Source organism: Homalodisca vitripennis, unplaced genomic scaffold, assembly GCF_021130785.1.
Source record: "Homalodisca vitripennis isolate AUS2020 unplaced genomic scaffold, UT_GWSS_2.1 ScUCBcl_5768;HRSCAF=12658, whole genome shotgun sequence".
NCBI classification, from domain to species: domain Eukaryota; kingdom Metazoa; phylum Arthropoda; class Insecta; order Hemiptera; family Cicadellidae; genus Homalodisca; species Homalodisca vitripennis.
Window position 1 is genome coordinate 1 of NW_025781902.1, and position 24,138 is coordinate 24,138.

The following is a 24,138-nucleotide window of genomic DNA, read 5'->3' on the forward strand; positions in this document are numbered from 1 at the left end:
TAACTGAAATAATCACACAGGCATCAGCACACCTCGTCTGTATCAATGATTTATTTTCTGTACAATCAATACAATCAAAGATAAAACATGACTGCAACAGCTGTGAAAGAGGTTCATTGTGTTTTATTCATACATCCCACAAATCTTGTTAGTGTAGCCTACAACAAATCTTTTCCATGAATCCTATCCTCTTAATGTTCCCAACTCCTTCGTCTAGGAAAAAATCAATCGACTTGAGTTTAGTACTGATCTCTTGCATCAAGAAGAATGTCGGCACCGTATCACCAACTATTAGTAGTTTGTAAACATTTATCTGGAAGAAAAGGTCGTAACCTTTTCCTTAAATACTCAGTCCAAAAAGTCAAACGTGTTAAAATTTACTGGCTGCATGAGTAGGCTAAATTTGAACGGCAAGAGGTAATGTGACACATTAGCAGGCAATCAGAGACAAATGGTTAAAATGGAAGGAGGTTGGTAACTAATAACTCTAGCTAGTAATGTATTTGTATAATGCGAGTGTCTTACGAACATAAAAATAATACATAATATGTGTATGTTTCCAATAACAATATACCTGTAGTAGACGTTTAAAAACTTAATGACTAAAAAGTAACAATCAATAGTGCATGATACCAGTTTTAATCACATATTATGTTGCTAATAATTTGTGAAGCAAGCATTCTATACAAGGTCGAAAATTTATATATTGCCCGACCTTGTACCAACCAACAGACAAAGTATTGAAAATACTATATTTCTTAATTCGTTTTTTTCAGTTTATACAATTCTACTTGGACAATAGTTCAGTTTGATTGTCATGTATTTTATACGAGTGCTTATATCAATGCTTAGATCTTTTATTTTATGGTTAAATCATTAGAGGTATAAATTAATGAGGTGTTCATAATTTATTGTCTCAATTACGCAAAACAAATTGTATTTATAATTTTAATCGTACATTTTAAAAATTACAAATATTGTTATGTTTAATATTAATTTTAGTTTTTACGTGAATAGGACACATTTTTTAATAGTCGTTATTACAATATTTAAGACAATTTTCAGAAAATTGTTTAGTGTACAAAGGAATATCAAATTACACAGTATAAATCATTATTTAAATTAGTATTAGGATAGTTCGGCTAACATAAAAATGATTTGTTTACTTTTTTATTTCTTGTTTATATACATTATTATATTTTAAATCCTTTTTGAAAACGACAACTTAGTCGATACGATTAATATCTATGTATTTGAATTAATAAACAAATAAATAAAGGTATTGTTCTTTTACAGTATTAAATAAACAACCTTCATCGTAAAACACGGTTCGACTCTTCTGAACAGTTCTGGTCGACGTGAACACAAGTGCCACAGTATTGACAGTCAAGGAAGGAAAGCGTGACAGAGAAGTCAGTTGCCATGGTAAACACGGTAATCTGAAGACAAATAAACCCGGCACTAAGTGTCCACTGGCCGTGGTGCACCAGAGCTTTCCCTCCGAGGAGAGGTGTGGCGGGGCCTCACCCATCGACAGACATCAGAAGTCTCTAGTCGATATAAGGGCAACGGGTATCATGATACTGTACCATTAACACCCGTAGTATATAGGAACAGGGGGGAGTAGTTTGGTTGACCAAATGTTCTTGTCATTTAAATCATTTCATGAACTTAACCCTCTGATCAAATCTGAAGGATATGGCGTTGGTAGATACAAGGTGGGGCGTATTGATCCGAAAATCTTCCTTCTTAATTAGCTCGTATCCATTGACAATATGTAAACATCTGATCAAATTCTACTCCTGCCACATTTAATCCTTTGGTAAAGACTTGACTCCAGTTTAAGTTAAACATTTGATAAACAAGCCTTTTCCGTGACACCAACCCCCCTGGTCTACTTATCTCATAACAGAAAAATACTCCCTCCAGAAAAGAAATCTCTGTACGTTTATCCCCCATTAATATTCCACACTTCCCGGAGAACCTCAGCGGTATATTCAGATAATTTGATAGTTGATAAATTGAACCACTTGTTCTACTTATTCTGCTAATAAAGATTACTGTCTACCTATTCTCATAACAGGCACAACTCCCTCCAGAAAAGAACCCTTTGTTCTTTTAACCCTTCACCCGGAGTCTCCTTGGTATGCGCGGATAATCCGGATGAGTGAAAACCCCCCCCCCATCAACTTATTTTGTTGATAAATTATACTGGCTTAAAACCCCGGTTAACACATTTACTGCGGCAGACGCTCTAGTGCATATTGAATGGTTAAGAGTACTACGTATTACATTGTGTAGACCAGCAGTGAAGTTGTTAAAATCAAACTCTTTGATGAACAAGCCCTTCCGAGACCCCTATCTCCCTTGTTTATTTATTTTTATAACAGACAAAGAACCCACTCCAGAAAAGAACCCTCTGTTCTTTTAATCCCCGGTAATATTAACCCTCTCGGGGAACCTACTTAGTACGCTTAGATGATCTCCTGGTTGAATAAAACCACATGATCAACTTATTCGGTTCATCACTAAATTCATCTTATCCCCGAGTTTCCCCAACACGCCACCGGAGGTCTGGGGGCGTAGCCCCCAGCGAGCCGTTAACGAGTCATAATCTTGTACCCGTAATTGTCCAACAGATTCTTGGTGTGAGATTACCTGTATTATTCCATCGTTAAACTCTTCTTTCTAGCAATCGGAATTAGATGAGAAAACGACTTGGAATGGTTTGATAGTTTCTGCAACTGTTCGGAGTAGACGTGTGAGAGGAACTTCGTTTCCTGCTCTCTCAGCTCTTGCAGGAATGTGGTCAACTCTGTACGATAAAGACGTACCGTGATAATACAGTTTCTAGTATTACTTCCATAAGAAAGTTGCATTCGTTTTCACCACTTCAGGGTGTGTGACCTAAGAACAAAATAGACTGGTATGATACCTATACAATTTGGATTGTTCGCAAACGACTTTCGCAACCTTATAGAGAAAATGACATGTAGTAGGCTATAAGAGATTTGTATTTTTTGAACTCTGCTTGCTTTAAGACCCCATTGTTAAGGTGTTGCAATCTTAGGTTTATTTAATTTGTATACAATGATACGGGTTGGTTGTAAACACAATCAGTACCATAACTTCTGACCGACTCCAACTAAACCTAGGACGACTGTTTTAATAAGCCTTGGAGGTTTTATAAGCCATATCTATTTAAATAGAAGTTTCCGTGTGGTGGCCAATTAGTGAAGGACTCCTATTTCTCATTGTTATTTACATTCTAATTAATTTACGTAATGGGTATTTATGTTCATACGACATTTATACCCATATTACTATTTCTATCCATTTAGTACAATAAAGTATTTAAATACCTCTCTTTTTATGCTAGAATCTTTGTTTGCATTTAGACACTCCTATATCATCGTTAAGATGGCAAGACTTCGGAATTTTTGAAAATAAAATAATATTTCTGCTTTTAAAGAATAGTCGTATAAACTTTGTACAAATCATGAAACAAACATATTAATGCACCATTAATTTATTGTTTCAAGATGAAAGCTGTCACCTATTTGTGTTCTGAATTGTACTATATTTTTATGAACCATGAAGTATCAAGGAATTAGTGGACCAGAATCATAAAAATGTCTTAAGGACATAAATAACAGCAAGATCTTCAAGTAAGATCTTTCTCCTATTTAAAAAGGTACGTCAACAATTAATTAGTACCATGAATAGTCATTTTGAGCAATTAATTACCACAGTTTAATTATCTTGTCTTACAGAAATTAATAGTTGTGGTTGTCTAATTATTGTTGCTACAGGTGCCAGGTTAATTAACAAATTAATTAGATGTAAACTATGAATATTTTCTATAAAAGAAAATTCACAATCGTCCAATAATTTTAATTATCACACGAGGCCTTTCGAGATCTAAGAAACCTTCGTCAGGTATAAATCAACAATTTTAAATAATACAAATATTTTACAATTTAAAACAATTATTGTCAGCTGAATAAAAAAAACATAATACAAGATTTTTATAATTAAAAGTAAAATAAAATAAATATTAAATGTGAAGTTTTTAAAGGTGCGATTTGTTTGTAATGCATGTTTGGCAATAGCTGATTCTTTAGTTTCTGCAATATCAATAATGTTCTTTAAATCTCTTTTTAATGGCTTCTTTTGGCTGGGTAATGTAAATCTTATCACAGTTAATTTTGTAAATTCCACTTTTGTAAATATTCTATGAATATTTTGCTAAGGCTTGTGTCCATATTCTATATTTGCATATTATGGTGAAATAATGTAATATATTTTACTCGTCTCTGTCAATTTGAGACAAAAAGTATACATTATTATTCGTCAACATTGTATTTAAAACACTAAAATATGTAATAGTAAAATAATCGACATATCGAATGTGCCATCAACCGCAACGGTTCAACAAATAATCGAAAACACATGTCTCACTAAGGTTGACCGCACGAAAACAGTTCAATGGTGACTGATGCTTCTACCCCCCCCCCCCGTACACCCCGCGCCCATCACCAACCGTCTTTCAACATGTGTTGCAATAAATACCCATCACTACCTGTTACCATACACAAATACACATACACCTAGTTCATTTATAGCCACGTCATAGTGGAAACAACTTGTGGTCAACACCGATATGGCAACACCGCCTCATATGTCATCGGACATTCTAAGTAGGACCAGTCAATAGAGTTTGCTATTTGTAGCCTATGTCCCGTCAATGGCATATCTAAGTCCAGCAGTCGGATAGCTCTGTTGTTCCAGTGAATCTTTTTTATTGGAAAATGTTCAACTCTTCCAAAATAATTGCGGATCATGTATTTTTTTTAATAATATGACAATTATTTAAACTCGGACGATTATGACTAACAAAAATTGTTCTATGGACATTATTAAATCAATAACATTAGTTTTAAAGTTCATTACTAATTTTAATTAGCCCTACTTAATAAATAAATTGATAGAGAGGTAAAAGTTAAATATAAAAGACGGATTAGGTTAGTTGTATTAAACACTTCTATGGCCTTCTGAGTGGCTTCGTATTTAACCTTCTTTGACATAGAACACAATTCTCCCATTTATACAATCCGATATTTCCGATAGACAAAAAATGAAAACGTAATATGGCCCAGTTAGAAACAATATAATAATTTTAAACCCTAAGAAAACATCAGCATATTACTACACCGATTCTCATGACTGACAATCCATGTTTTTGTCAAGCCAGAAAAGCAACAGAGTTCCAAAAAAATTATATAATTTTTTGAAAGCATTTATGAATCAACCCACGTATTTTAAATATCCTATGTTCAACCTTATGAACCGAAAACGCCTCAATTGTCTGTATACTAGTCAGGACTACAAAACCCCAACATTTTAACAATAAATAACTAAATATATATATACATAAATAAAAATAGTAAAAGACAATATGCCATATGGTTTAGTTTACGTTCAATGTGATCCTACATAAGGAGAGCAAATTATTTTCAAGTTACTACAATACATGAAACTAAAAAAAACGAATTTGCTTGTGCATTAAGGAGGTTAATTTTTCAAATGCGCAGTTATAATAAATAGCACAAGTCACTGTCCAGAACTCGATAGTAATTAGACATCCACATCACGCCATCACATGGGGAGACTACATTAAGATCGTATAGCGCTCGCTTGGTGCCACAGCTACATGGTCAGTGATTGCAGACCTGAGAACTGCACTAATTATTGCTTATTGCATACGCGAACGGTGCTCTCGGTTACAGGTAATATGAGATGACGATATGTCTAATTATGTACTTATGATGGCGTTTCCTCTGACTATATAAGTGGTAGATTAAATCATCGTCTAATGTCATTTTGTTGTTTTGTGGTTGTCCAGGGTTGTTGTATAGTTTGTGTAATTAGTTACGAGCAATGGCCGACAGTTTTTTTTCACTCAGGAAAAAAACTTGGAAATTACAACTAGTCCTAAAAGGACCTTTGCGCTGCTTCCGGAGTGACGGGATAATCTGGATTGGTAAGGTTGGGGCTAGGGGCCGCCTGCTGTCGAGATCCCTGAGGAAGAATTTAGGGTAGTAATCTCAAGTCCCCTAGGAAGGACTGAACCAGCCTCTCCAGTCAAATCAAGTAGGGGTGGCACACTCTTACGTATAGGCTAGCAAGAACCTTTTCCTCTTAGGGAACCCATTAACTCCAACAGTCATCTCCCGCAGTAGACTAGACCTGTCGAACTACCCTTGCCCTTGCACCCCAGAATCTCGACATTTGCGGTTAGTGATGTGCCGCTCCTGGACATCCATAAGTGCCCAGATTTAACTGGAAGGTATAAACCAGCTTGAAGTGATCTCTCCTGGGGCATGACTGACAAATTAACCATAAATACCTTTACTCGAATCTCAAGCAAAAATTTCTTTTTTTTTATTCGTCCTTTCTTATAACAAACTGATTCTCTTAAGAGTCCATTGCGCTGACGAAAATGTAAATTTTATGCCACACGAGCAATGTAAAACTTCCTCAGAACACCTAATTTCTGGATGGATATACTTAATTAGTTTGTATAAAGTGAAGTCTGGGCAACCCCATCGATGTTCAGGAGGAACAGGGAACTGTTTTAAATATGCACATTTTAATTTAATGCCCACAAAAAATCCTAAACCTAATTAAATTTTACCGTTTAATACTAAAATAAGAATACAATTTAAGAAAAAATCTAAAAGGCCTAAGACACATTTTAACCTGTCTTTAAAATGAGATAAAACTTAATCATCTTATTAAAAGTATTTTTGTAAAATAAGATACAGTAATTTAATTTGTTTTTAAATAAATGTAATGTTAATTTGAATTAGATATATGTCTTACCCAAAACATTGCGAGATTCATTCTACTCAATAGTGTTCACATATGAAGACGTCAGGGGAAAAACAGGCTCAGTCCATTTTTTTCAAAATACGTTTTTTTCTATTTATAATAAAATTGAACATTGTTAAACATATCTATACATCAATTTTGGGCAAAAACAAGCTCAGTCCCTAGTAATAAGAATAAGAAAAATCCACGTCCTGGGGAAGAACGAGCTTAGTCCTACTTTTGTGGGGAAAAAAAGGCTCAGTCCAGCTGAGAACTGTGGGAGTGGGATCAGCTGATCTGTTTATTTTGTCTTTCTTGGATTGGATTGGTGGTGTTGTTTTAAAAGTTAATCCTGTTAACATGTTCACTCTGTTATGATTGTAAAGTTCCTCTGCAAGTGAAGATAGTAAGCTTATGTTTTTATGTTTGTAGTTGAGCTAAAGAGGGAAATGTGATGTAGGCTAATTTTTTAGTGAATGTGTCAGAACAAGTGCAAATTCAACATAACCTCCAAACATTAGTTGTGTGAGTAGCAAGATAACTGTAGATATATTGCTTAGGCCTTGTATATTTAAGTTATTGGCATGGATAGTGGAGAGGACGATATTCCTCAAGTGCAATGCCTTGCTGCAACAAAGCAAACCAACGAGCAGCTTTCAAAAAAACGGAAAAAATATGGCAGGATGTCGGCTGTGAGTAAAATGCTAAAAATTCAAAGCCATGAAATGGGCAGTGACTGTCAGTGTTTGCGTGGCTGTTTCAGACGAGTAAATGAGACATCTCGGAATAAGATTCTCTCCGACTTTAATCTTATGAGGTCACATGATGAACAAAATAGCTATTTATGTGGGTTAATAACTGTCATACCTGTTCAGCGTAGAAGGCCTAGAGTAGAAAATGCTAGAGAAAATCAAGCATCTTATGCCTATAAAGTACGAGTATTGAAAGATAACATGTTAGTAGAAGAAAGCATTTGTCGTAAGGCATTCATTTCTATTCACGGAATTTCCAAAGCCAAAGTTGAGTTCTTGGTTAAGAGTCTTAAATCTGCTGGCACATCACCAAAGGACAAACGTGGTAAACATTTAAATAGGCCACATAGAGTATCTAATGAAACTGTAGATCTTATACGTGATCACATAAAATCATTTAAAGGAAGATCATCGCACTATAGCCTCCACAAAAGTAACAAAACCTACCTACCTGAAGAATTGAATGTTTCGAAAATGCATCAAATGTTTCAGACAAAATATCCAAATGCAAAGGTATCATATGAAACATATAGACAATGTTTTTGCAATGACTTTAACATCAGTTTTGGCTACCCCAGAACTGACACTTGCAGTAAGTGCGATGAACTAACGGCCAAAATTACAGGGCTACAGAAACAATTAAAAAATAACAGAGAATCCGATGATGTTGCTAACATTAATAAGGAAATAACTTCTCTTGAAAATGAAGCAAAACTCCACAAAATCAAAGCAGATGTGTTCTACAAAAGGAAAACACGTGCCAAACAATTATGTAAGTAATCAGTGGAACATGAGGCCATAAGTATGGACTTTGGTAAGAATTTACAATTGCCGAATATTACCACTAATGACATCTACTACAAGCGGCAGTTATCAATGTATGCTTTTAACATACATGAGTTGTCTAGTGCGAAAAGTATTTTTTACCTATATCCTGAGACTGAAGGAAAGAAAGGGAGTGATGATGTTTCTTCTTTCCTACACAATTTTGTCTATGAACATCTGGATGAAAAAATTAGACACCTTCACATATTCTGTGACTCTTGCTCGGGCCAGAACAAAAACTTCACAATGATAAGATTTTTACATTATCTTGTTTATGAAGCAAAGAAACTTGACTCCATCAAAGTAACATTCCCTGTGCGTGGCCATTCATACATGGAATGCGACAAGAATATGGGGCTTGTCAACACAAAATCTAAGGCAGAACTTCCTTCAGATTGGATTGAAGTTTTTGAAAATGCTAGAAAGAACCCTTTTCCCTTTAAAGTTGTGAGTATTGACAATCAATTCTGTAGACAGTGGACAAAATTCTTGGACACATTATATATGAAAAAATGCCCATTTGCTACCAGGACTATAAAGGAGCTTAAAATTTCCAAGGAAGGCAATGGTAATGAACAAAAATTGATGCTGAGGAGTTCTTACTATGCAGCGTGGGACAAATGTTCAATCCTGCCAAAGAAAAAAACCCATTCTTCAACAGTATGTGCTGAAAATGAATTTCTAATGCCAGAAAAATCTTATGATGGTAAGTGAACATTTTAAAGAACCTAATTTAACTGTTAAACAATTTTAACTTGCTAGGCCTTATTGCAATTTATTATTTTGTTACAGGTCCACTGCCTATCAAGAAGGCCAAATACAATGACTTGAAAGATTTAAAGATATTTTGTAGTAGTGCTGCCCAAGAATACTTCACCAATCTTCCCCATTTGGATGAATAAAATTAGGGTCTTAAATGAAGCAATCCAAATTAAATTATATTTTCAATGTGCTAAGTTTTATATGTAAAATAAATATCTGTATTATTTTGGACTTGGGTTTGTGTTAACTATCCTAGTCTCAATCCTCGTTTAGTACGATGGGGAAGAACAGGCTCAGTCCGGGACTGAGCCTGTTTTTTCACTGTAAAAACTGTACTTTAACCAAATATTTTAAAAACGTTGATGTTAATATTTATTTTTTTTTTAATACACAATTAAATAGTGAAATTAAAAGAGTTAAATATTAACAATAGCATTTAAAAAATAACCTGACCTTAAAACTAACTTAGAAACTAGACTTTAAACTTTAAAATCTATTTCCTGAAAAGTTTGCAAAATGTGACTGAGCTTGTTTTTCCCCTGACGTCTTCATATTATATTACATATTGATTACAGTTTGCCCTATGAAATCGAATCTACATTGAAAATGGTACTATAACGATACTTACATATGATGGAAAACGGAGTATTTTTGAACCGATAAAATTATCATAAAGTAATTATGAAAATGAGAGAGAGAACCTTATTTTTCAATGTCAAAGTTACGCAACATAACTGTTTAAAATTTCCTTAACCATTTCCCTTCGAAATCTCGTTTCCCTCCCACTCTCTAGCACAATAAGTCAACTGTCATTGCTAGAACAGCTACGCTAATTGTAAGCAAATTGTGCAATGGCTTACTTTCCAACGATTGCCAAGGACTGCATTTACATGCAACAAGTTTACATTACTGAATGGAAACAAGTCATTGTGTTGATTGTATTGATTCTAATCTGTCAGTGCGTTGTTGTCAGGTGAATGCACTCTTTACAAAAATACCGGAAATTGGCTTTTTTGTTGACCTCACGGTAGATATTAACTTTCTGAACTTGAACCTGCAAGGTGAAAACAAACTCCTCAGTTTGTGACTTATACTAGCATGTCAAAGCTTTTTTTTTTTTTTTTAAAAAAACTCACACTTTTCGAGAAGCACTTAGGAGGTATGAACTTGACCACTTTGAATCTTGAACTTAAGTGCACTAAGCACTGCTACCTCCCCGAAGGATTACGTTTTGGGAATCATGTCTAAGCTACGACAAGAGTTTGAAACCCGCTTTGATGAATTTGACCGTGCAGCAGAAGTCATTCAGATATTTCAAAACCCTTTTAAGAGTGACATTGACAAAGTTCCTGCAGAAATGCAACTTGAAAGTCATCGAGCTACAACTAATGACTCACTCAAGACCGATTTCCAGAAATCCGATAAAGAAGGTAACTTACTTACATTCTATAGTTCTCTCCCAGAAAAAGACTTTAAAAACATAAAAAACTATGCACGAGCTACATTTTCTCTTTTTGGATCTACCTAAAAGTGTGAGCAGACTTTTTCAAAAATGAAGTTTGTTAAATCTAAATACAGATCTTCCTTGTCAGATTAACATTTGAAATCAATCCTAATTATCGGAACTACAAAGTTCGACCCTAAATGGGCTGACATTTTAAGTGATAAGCAAATGCACTCCTCACACAAAAAAAAAAATTGTTCTTTGTAAGCTTTACACGTTCTAAACTCATATATTTTCAAGTTTACCTTAAAACTCAATAAAGTACATTTTGTAGTAAATTGGTTTTGTATCATCCAGTGTTTTCATTAGGCCTACTTGAAAACTTCTTTTACAGAACACATATTATTTTATAGCAAATATAATTATTTGTTTGGACTCAGCCTTTTTTACAATCACGTAAAGAATTTCAGTTACCCAACAACAATGACACATATAAGGCAATATAGCAATTTAAAAAACGAAGCGAGAAAATCTCAAAAACCAACACTGAGCTCTTAATTAGAAAAAACGTTGTGGGTGTAGGGAGGGCTAGACTTTCTGCCCTAAAATATTCCGGCCCGCCTTTCCTCAAATGTGGCCCTTCAGTAAAAAAGGTTGGAGACCCCTGCTCTAAACGATGCGGGGGGTTCGTTTTGACCTTCTTTGTTCTTCGTCGCCGAGTATCTTTGGATCCCTTCAGACGAACACGACTCCAGATTTCAGGAGTCAAGTCTGCACCAGCATCATATTGCAGATCTAGGTCATTGCGTAAGAGGAAGGTAAACTGGAGCTAAACTCAACGTTCGCACTATGATAATGTCGGGATGAAAATTCTATTATTACCTACACAAATAATATAGAAACAAACAACTGTGGTCATTCCCTGCAATGACCGGTAAGTGCATAGGAAAAGAACAGAGCACAGCAAAACCACTGTGCTAAACCGGGGTCTACTACCGTAATAGATGCTGACCACAGCAAAGTTAATGGCGGACTGGTGAATTAATTTGGCATCTGTGGTCACAAAATAATGACCTCACAGTCCGGCCAGGGGAACGCCAAAATTTGTGGTCGCCTTCATTCGCTCTTTGTAACGGATTCTTGGAACAAATCTCGATAATCCTGTTTCAGTTCAAATTCTCTCGACTTGGCTCTCCACATCAAACCCCAAATATCTCAAGAAGTTAATTGTGTCAACAATGTTTCCACGCTCTGTGAACCGTGACAGGCCACGTAAGCCTAAGAATTAACAGAATCTGATGTTTTCTTGGATGGAAATTACTGTGTCCGAAAAAGGAGTGACATTCCTCTAGCAGCGGCATTCCCGGAAGTTGGGAGCGAAGAATGTGGAGTGTGGTAATTGTTCAAGCGCTTGCTCGGAGAGATCAAACAAAAACCGTAGAAGCAATCGATTTTGAAAAAATGTTCATTTTAAGTTACGGGCCATCTTGACTTTAGCTCCATTTTAAACCTCAAACAATTGTACGCCTTTATTTCAGTCATGAAATATATAAATGCCTTATTTCAAAAATATAACAAACAAACATCCAAACGCATATTAGTTTTTTCTAAAGTTCATATTTTTAGAATGTACAATTAAATACAAGAGTTTGAGGTGTATTTTCTGAATAACCAATACATATATATATATATATATATATATATATATATATATATATATATATAAATTAACATTAAAATGAGGTAACTACAACATCTATGACAAAAATAAGGGCCTAGTTATGGTTGAGGTTTCTTATGATATTTATCTTACGGGGGAAAACTCAACGTCGTTTCACAATGATCGGCTCTAAGTAACGGAATAACTATAGTATTAGCAAATAGTGACTGCGGCTAGGGCCTAGGCAGTCTTACATAATAAAACACACACGCGTGATCCCTGATTAGTCACCAAGTGTATTTCCCCACTAAAACTCTTATTTTTGTTGTTTTTTATTTTGTATTAAAGCGATTAGCATATATTGAATGTAAACATCACTACAAACCTACAATGTTATACGAAACCTACCAGTAGCGTAGCCAGAAATTTCGTTCGGGGGGGGTCCGAAACCGGGGATCCGGGGGACGTTTTGTGTGTTATTTGCCAATGGATTCACTGGTAAAAGGTAAATACCAAAAATATGGAGCTTTAGTAACTACGCCTTATAGAAAGTGGAAAGAAGTAATAGGCAAATTAAACTCTCACAGCAACTCTAGTACCACCAATTTTCTTGTATAGCTACAGAAACTTTACGAAGTTCGATTCTGGCCGAGTATAAGGCACCAAAGTGATGTTGGATTCACTGGATAAGAAATAAAAAGATCAAAACAGAGCTTCACTCAAGCGTATAATTGACTCAACTATATTCTGTGGAGAAAATGAAATACTCCTTCGGGGACATTGGGCCACTGATGACGGCCGAAAACCCTTTAGAAAAGAGCGATTTTCGAGCGTTGCTCGGGTACAGATCAAACTAACGGTCGGAAAATGCACCGGAAAAACTCTACTGATTAGAAGTTCGGCCACTTTGGATTTCACTGATTGGGGTATTTATGAATGAGTTATAATGACGATTTTTTGTATCATTACACTGTAGACGAGTATATAATTATCTGAAAAATCACTTTCGGTCGGAAATAAAATACACCTGAAGAACTTCAACTACTTCGGACTTCGGTTATTGTGGTAAACGTGGTATTTTTTTTATTAAGTTAGGACAACGACTTTTTGTTATCATTAAACTGTACTCGACTACCTATATAATTATCGAGAAAAAAATCACTTCCAGTCGGTAAATAGAAAAAAAAAGCTCTCTACCGATTCGTTTTGACGATTTTGGATTTCACTGGTTGAGTGGTTGTATTTGTTTTTTGTTTTTTTTTTTTAAAGTGATTTAATTGTTTTTTTTTCTCGATAATTATATATGTATTAGTCGGCGTTGAATTCATACCTAAAATCACCGTCCTAACATAATCCTAAGTACCACTTTTACCTCAACCACTCAACCAATGAAATCCAAAATCGGCAAAACTTGAATCTGTAGAGAGCTTTTTTTCGGTATTTACCGACCGGAAGTGATTTTTTTCTCGATAATTATATAGGTATGGTGTACAGTTTAGTGATAACAAAAATCGTCGCCTAACTCAATCGAAAACCCCACGTTTATTGAAGTCCAAATTAGTCCACCGAGTAGAAGGCACCAAAGTGAAGTGGATTCACTGGATAAGAAAGAAAAAGAACAAAACAGAGCTTCACTCAAGCGTATAATTGACACAACTATATTCTGTGGAGAAAATGAAACACCCCTTCGGGGACATTGGGCTACTGACGGCCGAAACCCTTTAGAAAAGGAGGGCAAATTTCGAGCGTTGCTCGGGTACAGATCAAACTAACGGTCGGAAAATGCACCGGAAAAACTCTAATATACTGATTAGAAGTTCGGCTACTTTGGATTTCACTGATAGATGTAGACGAGTATATAATTATCGGAAAAGAAAATCACTTTCGGTCGGAAATAAAATACACCTGAAAATCTCTAATGATTAGAACTTCAACTACTTCGGACTTCAGTTATTGAGGTAAACGTGGTATTTTTGATTGAGTTAGGACGACGAGTTTTTGTTATCATTAAACTGTACTCGACTACCTGTTAGGACATTGATTTTAGGTATTAACATAATTCTAAGTACCACTTTTACCTCAACCACTCAACCAGTGAAATCTAAAATCGTTAAAACTTGAATCTGTAGAGAGCTTTTCTTCGGTATTTACCGACCGGAAGTGATTTTTGTCACGATAATTATATAGGTACAGTGTACAGTTTAATAATAACAAAAATCGTCGTCCTAACTCACTCGAAAACACCACGTTTACCTCTATAACTGAAGTCCAAATTAGTTGAAGTTCTAATCAGTAGAGTTTTTCAAGTGTATTTTCCGACCGAAAGTGATTTTTCGATAATTATATACACGTTTACAGTTTAATGACACCTAAAATCAACGTCTTAACTTAATTTTATGTAGTCATTTTACGTCCCCACGACGAGTTTGAACGAAGTGGTCGCTAATTTAAACTGTTCGCCGTGTTACGGTTCAGGTTACTTTGCGACGTCACGTGACCGCGCCCTATAGAAATACCGTGATTACACTACACTATCCGAAAGACCGAGCCCAAAAGTATCGTTTGATACTTTATGATTTAAACGAAAGGACAATTATATTTTTAACAACGGTCACTTCAATCAGTGAAATCAATCAATTTAATGTTTGTAGACAAGAGTAACGATAACTGTCCTTTTTTCTCCTGCTCCATGCTTTATTTTTTAATATGTCTTAAAATTTCGGGGGGGTCCGGACCCCCTGGACCCCCCCCCCTTCGCTACGCCACTGAAACCTACAATGACATTGTCACAGAATATTGCTTTCTCATGATTCTAAGACTATTGAATAATTCGCGAAAGAAAATAGCAGTGTCCTCTTGAGCTTAGGAGGCGCATACCTAGCCATTCAGCCACAATCTGTATTTGCTAATACTAACAGTAGTTTGTAAGAAAAATAAAAGAGAACGTTACCTGCAAGGTTCTCAACAGAATCGTTTCAGAGACTTAAATGCAATGTATAACTGAAGGTTCTGATCCAATTAGTCATTTCAGGAGAAATATTTGAGTAAGTTTGACAATTATACAAAACGTTTACTATAGATATTTGTTCTTAGACTTAAATGTCTACATTCAAGGACGTAGCCAGTGAGGGGGCCCAAGGGGTCCGGACCCCCCCAATTTTCAATCTTTTCAATAACTTTTGTATTAAAGATTATTATTGTTTAAATGATTTAGTATTACTGACATATACTTCTGAAAGATCGTTCTCAACAAAGAAATGGGTCAAGAACTTTTTAAGGAACAAAATAAGGCCTTACTCTCTGTCCACTACGGGAATATATCAGCTGTTTGGATCTCCAAAATGTTGTACTGGTTATTATTTTCTTGTCTGCATGTCTTCATATGCACACCGTATCGAAACATTGCTTACCCAACTAACTTCTTGAAATATTTCGGCCTCGCTTTGGAGATCCCCATCTTCAGTCAACAGATGTGGAACTGAAACTGCCTATAATAAGCACTCGGCTGTACAGGCGAGTTGAAGGGGCAGAGCTTTCTCGTGATTGGCTGACGCTTGAACAATGACCGACCATTTATGATTAGTGTGGCTTCTGTATGAGTTGTTGCCAGCTATTAAACAATTCCACACCATCTTCTTTGTTGACGTTTCTCTAATTACCTTTCGACAAAGTAGGAAATTTCCACAAGAACTTTGCGTGAAAGCTACGTATTACAACAGGGCCTATTTTGGAAGTTTTGGTTGATGTTTTTCTTTTAGACAATGATAAAGTTATTAGTGAATGAACGGAATTCATTTTTGTCTGACAGCTTTAAATCTGTTAGATACTAAAGTTTAATTAAAAATTTTATGTACTCAGAGATTACGATCTGCCTAAGTCCAAAAGTCATTACCGTCTACATTCACGACCCAGTAACGGAAAAGTGCTAATCCCCCGGTGTACGATCAGTTTCTGGAAAACTGCCAACCGCAAGAATGAGAATTCTTGGCGTTGAGATGCAAATGATTCACGGACACTGGTCCCGTTCGCGTGCCAGAAGCAGAGCGAGCGCCGCTGGCCTGGTCTTCTCGGAGGAGGTGTCCGCTCTTAAGCATGGCGCACACTGTAGACGCGCCGCGCCGCGCCGAACCGCGCCGCCTTTTGGAAATAATTCCGGCTTAATAGTTTGCATGTGTTCAAATGGGAGTGCGCACACTAGAGCGCGCCGCGCCGCGCCGCGCCGCGCAGCCGCGTCCGCCGCGGAATAATTCCGCTGCCAGAACTCTTGGGAGAAGTCGAGCGGAATTTGTTCCGCTGGGGCGGCGCGGCGCGGCGCGGCGCGTCTACAGTGTGCGTAGGCAGCGGAAACCGTTTCTTAGCCGCGGTTTACCTTCGGGTGTCTTCGTACTACCTCGGCCATCGTCGGTGAGGTATAGCAGTCGACGTAAAAATCTAACATTTCCAGAATAATTCATGTTGCAGAGCTAGAGGCCATTTCTGGGTCATATAAACACCGCTCATTCATTTCTACGCGCAGATCCTACACCCACAGCAGTTTCCTTTTCAGACAACCCATTATATGCCGCAACTACCATCTCCTATTGGTCAGATGGGACAATTACCCAGGGGCACAAGAGGGACGGTTTTGCTGTTTCACCTGATGGATCCAGTAACTATTCATAAACCTCAAACTCAGCAGGGTCAAGTGATACAACGGCACATGATAAAACGTATTGTAATATGTAGGAAGTACTGTATGCATAATTTGTGTGTTATTTTTAAAACTTTGCTTTCTTACAGATAAAATACATTACAAAATGCCTCATGGTGTCCCTCAGGGATCTATCCTTGGGCCTCTTTTATTCCTGATTTATGTCAGTAGATTGAACTCGGTGATCCAACATGGGAAACTAGTTCAATGTGCTGATGACACGACTCTCTGTTTTAAAAGCAAAACACCTGCAAGAACTGGAAATCACAACGTTTGTTGAAGTGAATTCATGTATTCAATTCTTTTCTGAAATGAACTTGAAAACAAATCAAACCAAATCAAAATTTTGTACATTTCTGCATTCGGCAGAATACACGTTCGGATGGGCCAGCTGTATTTGTAGATAATGTCCTTTTAGAGGAAACATACTCTACAAAGTTTCTGGGAATGTTCCTTGACAGAGGGCTGACCTGGGACGACCACATCGACCACATATGTGCTAGAGTTTCCGCAGGTATATATGCCTTGCGCAACCTAGCAAAGTTATGTTCCCCCAAAGTTTTAAAAATGGCCTACTATGGCCTTATCCATCCACACTTTGCGTATGGAGTAAGACTTTGGGGAGGCTGTGCCAAAAATAGATTGGAAACGAGTATTCAGACTTCAAAAAAAGGCTGTCAGAATCATACAAAAGTTGAGTTTCAGAGAGTCGTGTAGGGAATCTTTTTAGGGAGCTTGGATTTATGGACTTTGCCCTGCCTCTACATTTTTGAGGTGATTACGTACTGCAGATCAAGGTGTACTTGATTCGTGGCAGGGACGTTCACCAATATGAAACAAGAGGCAGGGACAACTATCGAACTCAGCAATCACAGACTGGCGCTGTCGCAACATCTACCTCAAGAAGTTGGTGTCAAACTGATCAATAGGCTCCCTGAAAGTATAAAGAATTCCAACAATCAAAATCAATTTAAAACTCGTCTAAGACGCCTACTGGTGTCTAGAGCGTTTTACTCTGTCGATGAATTCATGATGAGCCGCTGGGATTTATGAGAGCATAGGATCTGAGGGTCAGTGAGAATGTGTTTGAGAGAATGTATGAAGATGTAAGTTTGACTGTGTGTGTGTGAATGTATAAGGGGTTGCTTATAACTATAATTATAAGGGGTTTCTTGACGATTGCGATGCAATGTTGAATTGTAAAGAAAATGCAATAAAAGATGATTTGATTTGATTTGATTTGATTTGACATTTTTGAAAGAAATAGCCTATTGCTTATTAAAAAAAGCCCTGAACAGGGATACATTGTTAAATAATAATTTATTGCTGAAAAACACATTTGATGTTATGTTTTTCTAACCGAAGAAGAAAAAAAAATTAATGAGTAAATTGTGGTTTCTGAAAATATTAAAATTTACAAAACATTATTTGCATACATTTAATAAAAAACTACTTTATTGTAAGTTTATCCATATTTTGGTATTTAGTAAAGACTTAGTTAATAAACTTACCTTAAACAAACCGCAAGCCTTTCTTGAGGTGAAAACTGGTCTTCTATAATATGTGTCTTGTTTTTCAATTAAAGGCCTAAGCATGTTCAATAATTCATAAAACTTTTCGGGGGACATTCTGAAATATTGGAAACATTTCCGTTTGTCCTTTAATAAATCGGGGAAAAGGTGGTGAAATTCCCGTATTTTTTCCTTTTCTGATTTATAGGATGAACTCACATTGTTTTTTTGTCTCTTCTCCTCTCTTCTGATTGAAGAAGACAAAATAAAAACAGATCTTCATTTTCAGAGCTGCTCATCGTGTAAATTATTAAACAATACGACTGCACATAGCACTGCAGCTGTGGTGAGGGAAGGAGTTCGGCGCGCCCAGCGCGCCCAGTATGTGCGACGGTCAGCGGAACTTTCCAAAAGGCGGCGCGGTTCGGCGCGGCGCGGCGCGTCTGCAGTGTGCGCCATGCTTAACTCGCACTGATTACACGAGGTCACTGACCCCTGACCTTGACCTTGGCTGCGCTATCTGCCACCTGTTGCCGCCTGTCAGATTCAAGTAGCAATAAACCATTGCAGCGCAGTCACAGACGCTGAATCTTTAGAGCTATCCAGAGCCACGTGAAACCTTTTCACACTGCCATTTATTTATTTTTTTTTTTATTTATTATTAACGGCAAGCAGCCAATTTACATACAATATGCAATATGATGGCAGTACAGTGTATATAGTGCAGTAAAAAGTACAACTAGTATAAAATAATACAGAGCTAGCAATGGCAGAACACAACACAATATGACAATGATCGATTCCAAGTCCCAATAACTGTCCATCACAACAAGAAAGTTTAGTTATACACTAATATCATATAAAAATCAACAATATATTATGAAATAGACCAACGTACAATAGAATTAACAACAATGTATAAAATAGAATAGTATAACAACAACAAGTACACGTAAATAACAACAACCAAAATAATATAAATACACCAATGATGTCGAAATTAAATGAAATGTATCTTGCAGTAGAGCAGAAACATAATAAAAAATACAAAATAGCAAAAGCTAAAAAATGAAACAGTCTTAAAGTTACAGGGGATTTTAAGTGTGTTGGGACAAAACATAAGTGGCCCGCTTTCTGATTTGATGTAGGCCATCAGCGAAAAAATCGCACTCTGATGCAACACGATTCCCCAGGCGAACAAATCTTGCAAGTGGACTGTTGAAGTCGTAGTTCGTGGAGTGGTACTTGCGGCTGAAAAGCCCACTAGATCTGGTGTTTACAGGGATCCTGATACCAATTTCAGCGAGAAGATCTGGGCACTGCACATGGGCGCCAACTAACTTCCACAACATGAGTACATCTGCTACATCACGGCGCAAAGACAGAGTTGGAATATTAAGTTCTGCAGTTAATGCTTCCACGGGAACATCAGGATAGTTGTAGCCAATCCGCACACCGACCAGACGAATGAAGCGTCGCTGGAGGGCCTCAAGTCTAGTCCTGGCACCAACTGTATAAGGAGACCACACAGGACTGGCATACTCCAAGAGTTGTCGTACCAACGAACAATAGAGAGAACGTAGGGCAGAAGGATTATTGATGCCTCTAGAGAATCGAGATATAAAGCCCAACATCTTGTTAGCCTTACTACAAATAATATTCAAATGCTCAGTAAATCCCATGTCACCAGAAAAACACACGCCCAAATCTGTTACGTTCAAAAGTCTTGGAATTTCGGAATTGGATATAAAGTAAGAGTACAGAATCGGTGATTTGATTCTATGAAAGGTAACAACAGAGCATTTGCCGGGGTTCACAGACATATTATTGCTTTTGCACCATTCCTCCACTGCAATCAAGCTACTTTGTAGTTTTAAAGAGTCTTGTGTGGAGGAAATTTCCATGAAGAGCTTAAGATCATCCGCAAATAGCAGGTCGTTGACATCGACCACCTCCATGAGATCGTTAACGAAGACATTGAAGAGGCAGGGGCCCAACAACGAGCCCTGAGGCACTCCTGAAGATGGCGAGAATCTGGTAGATGTGGAGGAACCAATTTTAACACAAAGATAACGATCCCGGAGATAGCTGGAGATCCAAGACAATAAGGGGTTGGCAACTCCGTAGCCCCTCAACTTTGATGCAAGAATAGAGTGGTCAACCCTATCAAACGCCTTTGCCATATCAATATACACGGTATCCATTTGCTTATTCTTGCGAAAGGAACCAAGCACATGCTCTTGGAAGAGTAGAATATTGGTTACTGTGGATTTACCACGTATAAAACCATGCTGTGCGGGGTGGATTGATCTCGATATGAAGCGACTAAGCCTATCAACCACAAGGCCTTCGAATAGCTTGCCAATCACTGGAAGGATGGTAATTGGCCGGTAGTTCCGTACATTGTTAATGTCCTTGGACTTGTGCAAGGGGATGATAAAGCCATTCTTCAAAGCGCTGGGGAATATGCCCATTTCCAGTGACTCGTTGAAGAGAGATGTAAGAGGATCAACGAGGAGGCAGCGGCAGCGATGAATGACAGAAGGAGGAACGTTGTCAAGCCCCGCGCCCTTAGTGATATCTAGATGCTCAAGCTTGAGCAAGACCTCCTCCCTGGTTAGTTTTAGGCAGCATAAGCAGTCCGAATTGGCGTAACAATGGTTGAGGGAGCAATGCGATTGTGGCGAATAGACAGAACTAAAGTAAGTGGAAAACAATTGGCATATGCTTGAGGAATCCGTGGCCTCCTCTCCATCAAGATGCAGCATGGACGGTATGTCAGGTGACTTCCTTTGAGCCTTGACCAGACCCCAACACGCCCGAGGATTAGTTGAGATATTCGATTCAACATTAGACAAGTAATGTCTATAGCATTCACGGGACATAGTCCTACAAGTGTCTCTAAGCTTAGAGAAATCATATTAATGGGCAAGATTGAGGCTTCTTTTGTAGCGTTTGTGAGCTACTTTTTTCTTAACTATGAGTCTTTTTAGCTCTCCAGAAAACCATCTCGGGAAGTGCGATATGCCAAATTTCTTTGTTGGGCTTGCCTTTAGACTGATGTCCTCCAATGACTTCATAAGCCGATTAAACTTGTCATCAACTGAGGATTTATCATATATGAATGTCATATCATTACTTCGCAGGTCTTCAAAAGCAGAATCCAGATCACACTTCCACAGATTGTGCCCCATGTAGCAATCAGCAGAAAGAGCAGACGTCCGAAATTGTATAGCTAGAGCTAGAGGTGGGTGATGAATATCTGGTGTAGTCAGAAAATCGTTAGCCCTGGTGACCTCAACTTCCCGTTCGGAGCAAAAGACTAAGTCGAGAGATACACCCCTGTGGTTATGAACGTGGTTAATCTGGTAAAGGGAGTGAAGAGCTGACATGTCCTTAATGTGTTCACTTGCTTGTCGCAAGAGGCCTGTAGTTTTAGAACTAAGGTCAAAATGAGGCAGGTTAAAATCACCAACAATTAATAATTTCTTCGGCTGGTTTGCAAGCTCGACAGCTTCTCCAATAGAGTCACAAAAATCATTATAGACATAGAGAGGACTTGATGGGGGAATATAAACACAAGCCACTAGTATGCTGTAATCAGGGCCGACAGTTACAAGGACAAATACACATTCGATGTTAGACCCAGTATATACACGTCTATTGACAATACCATTACGAACTGCTATCAAAGCGCCGCCGCCAGACTGCTTACGACTAGCAGGCAAGGATCTATCACAGCGATGAACCATAAAATCAGTACCACCAATAATTTCAGAGTCCGGTATATCTGGAGAAAGGTTTGTTTCACAGAGTAGAAGAATATCATTAAGAGAAGCCGCTATGCTGTTTTTCAATTCAATAAGTTTAGAACGGAGACCATTAACATTTTGATATTAGAAGTTCAGATGGTGCCTGCCGTTAGGGTTATTCCGTTTTTTGGGACAATCTTGGGAGTGCCGCTAACAAATTTGATGGTCAAGTTGGTTTCACCTGCATCATGTCTTGACTTCAGGGCTGCACGGAGCTGTTCCAGATGTTTTCTCTCCCGGGGTGTGCGGCCATGTGAGATGGAAATACCTTGCAAGTTACTAGGGACATCATTACTGTTGAAATTTTTAAAAATATGGACAGCAGCATCAACAGAAGGCATGCAGATTACAAGCGGGCGAGTCCTATCTTGAAGTTTCTTGCCTAATCTAAAAAGGCGAACTTCTGAGATCCGAGAATTAGAATTTAAGTGACGCAAGAGATCAGTGACAAGACTCACATCGTGCAGTTTCACATCACGTGCAGATGAAGAGGTGGGCGCCTCGGTAAGTCTGTGAATGATAACATTTCTGGAGCGTCGATTGCGGTCATTACACTCTGAAATAAGATCTTCATATAGTTGATCTCCAGCATGTGCATTGTCCTTAATTGATTGAATCTCGGATTCCACTTGAGCTAAACGAGGTTCGAGTTCTTTTATTTTAGAAGACACTATTTGTAGGTCCTGCTTTATCAAGTTGAGCCCATCAGAAAGTTCGTCTTTAGTCGCCAGAGATGACAGCTTAGAAAGGATCTCATCTAATTTAGAATATATGGGATCAATAGTGACTCTTTTGCAGTCTGTCCTATTGCATTCCCATTTAATATTGTTATCGCTGCATATGCGTTGGAATCAACCTTGGACATTCTTAAGCACTCTCTATGGAACCAACGATCGCAGTCCGCATCACAGCCGACACCCTCATCCGAATCCAGAACCAGCTTAACACAAATTGGACACGCAGTAGACATGATTATATATAGTCGTAGAGCAATTAATTATGGGGCAGTTAGAAATATTTGTGAAAAGAAACTAAATAGAATCAACTCGCATAAACCAGCAGCTACTCAATCCACCGACTGATATGCGAGCAAGATCCAACACTGGAGATGACTGATATACCACACCTGCAGGCAACAAGCAAAATAGATCGTCAAGCTTCATGCAACAATTGGAACGTACAGGCTGCATGCATATGGTGGCAAGCCAGGTTAAAATGAAGCTAACTACAGTTTATCCGTCTATGAAATTATTCAGCCATTGTGAAATTATCGATCAAGTTGACCAAATTAAATATTTAGGAATAAACATTGATGAAAAACTGAGTTGGAAACAGCATACAAATAGCATTCAAGTAGGTTTAAGAAGAAACATCAGAAGCTTTTATTTTTTATGGAAGTTTATTGATGAAAAATTAATGAGAACACTATTTTGCACTAATTCATTCTAAATTTAATTATTGTATAGAAAATTGGAGAGCGCTGTCAATATAACCATACAACCATTGAATGTAACACAAAACCACTTCATAAGAATAATTGCAAAATAGAAAAGATATGAATCTGCATTATCTATTTATAAATAGCTAAGAATATCACCACTAAAATATTTATTTTTATTCAAAGTATTAAAAATTTCCTATGAGAAAAGTGGAAACAGGAAATACGGAGTTTACCAAAGAACAAGAGGTATTCATCAATTTGTAAAACTTTTGAGAATAAATTGAAAAATTGGCTTTTAAATTTTGTCAATATTGATAACCTTTTTCCAAATTTCAGTATAGGAACTTGTACAGTTTTATATTGAAAGT

At 37.3% G+C, this 24,138-nt stretch overlaps 1 protein-coding gene across 1 annotated transcript; it reads left to right on the forward strand.

The window, feature by feature from the left end:
- The first annotated feature begins 8,411 nt into the window (after positions 1 to 8,411).
- On the forward strand, positions 8,412 to 9,443 carry LOC124373514. The gene is made up of 2 exons (XM_046831873.1): positions 8,412 to 9,156; positions 9,243 to 9,443. The coding sequence occupies exons 1-2, from the start codon at positions 8,430 to 8,432 to the stop codon at positions 9,350 to 9,352; spliced, it is 837 nt and encodes a 278-aa protein (XP_046687829.1). The 5' UTR covers positions 8,412 to 8,429; the 3' UTR covers positions 9,353 to 9,443.
- Positions 9,444 to 24,138: the final 14,695 nt, after the last annotated feature.

Excerpts from the sequence above, each read along its gene's own strand:
- LOC124373514 (XM_046831873.1), top strand. The coding sequence starts at position 8,430 with ATGGACTTTGGTAAGAATTTACAATTGCCGAATATTACCACTAATGAC. Across the intron at positions 9,157-9,242 it reads GCCAGAAAAATCTTATGATG|GTCCACTGCCTATCAAGAAG; the intron begins GTAAGTGAACAT and ends ATTTTGTTACAG.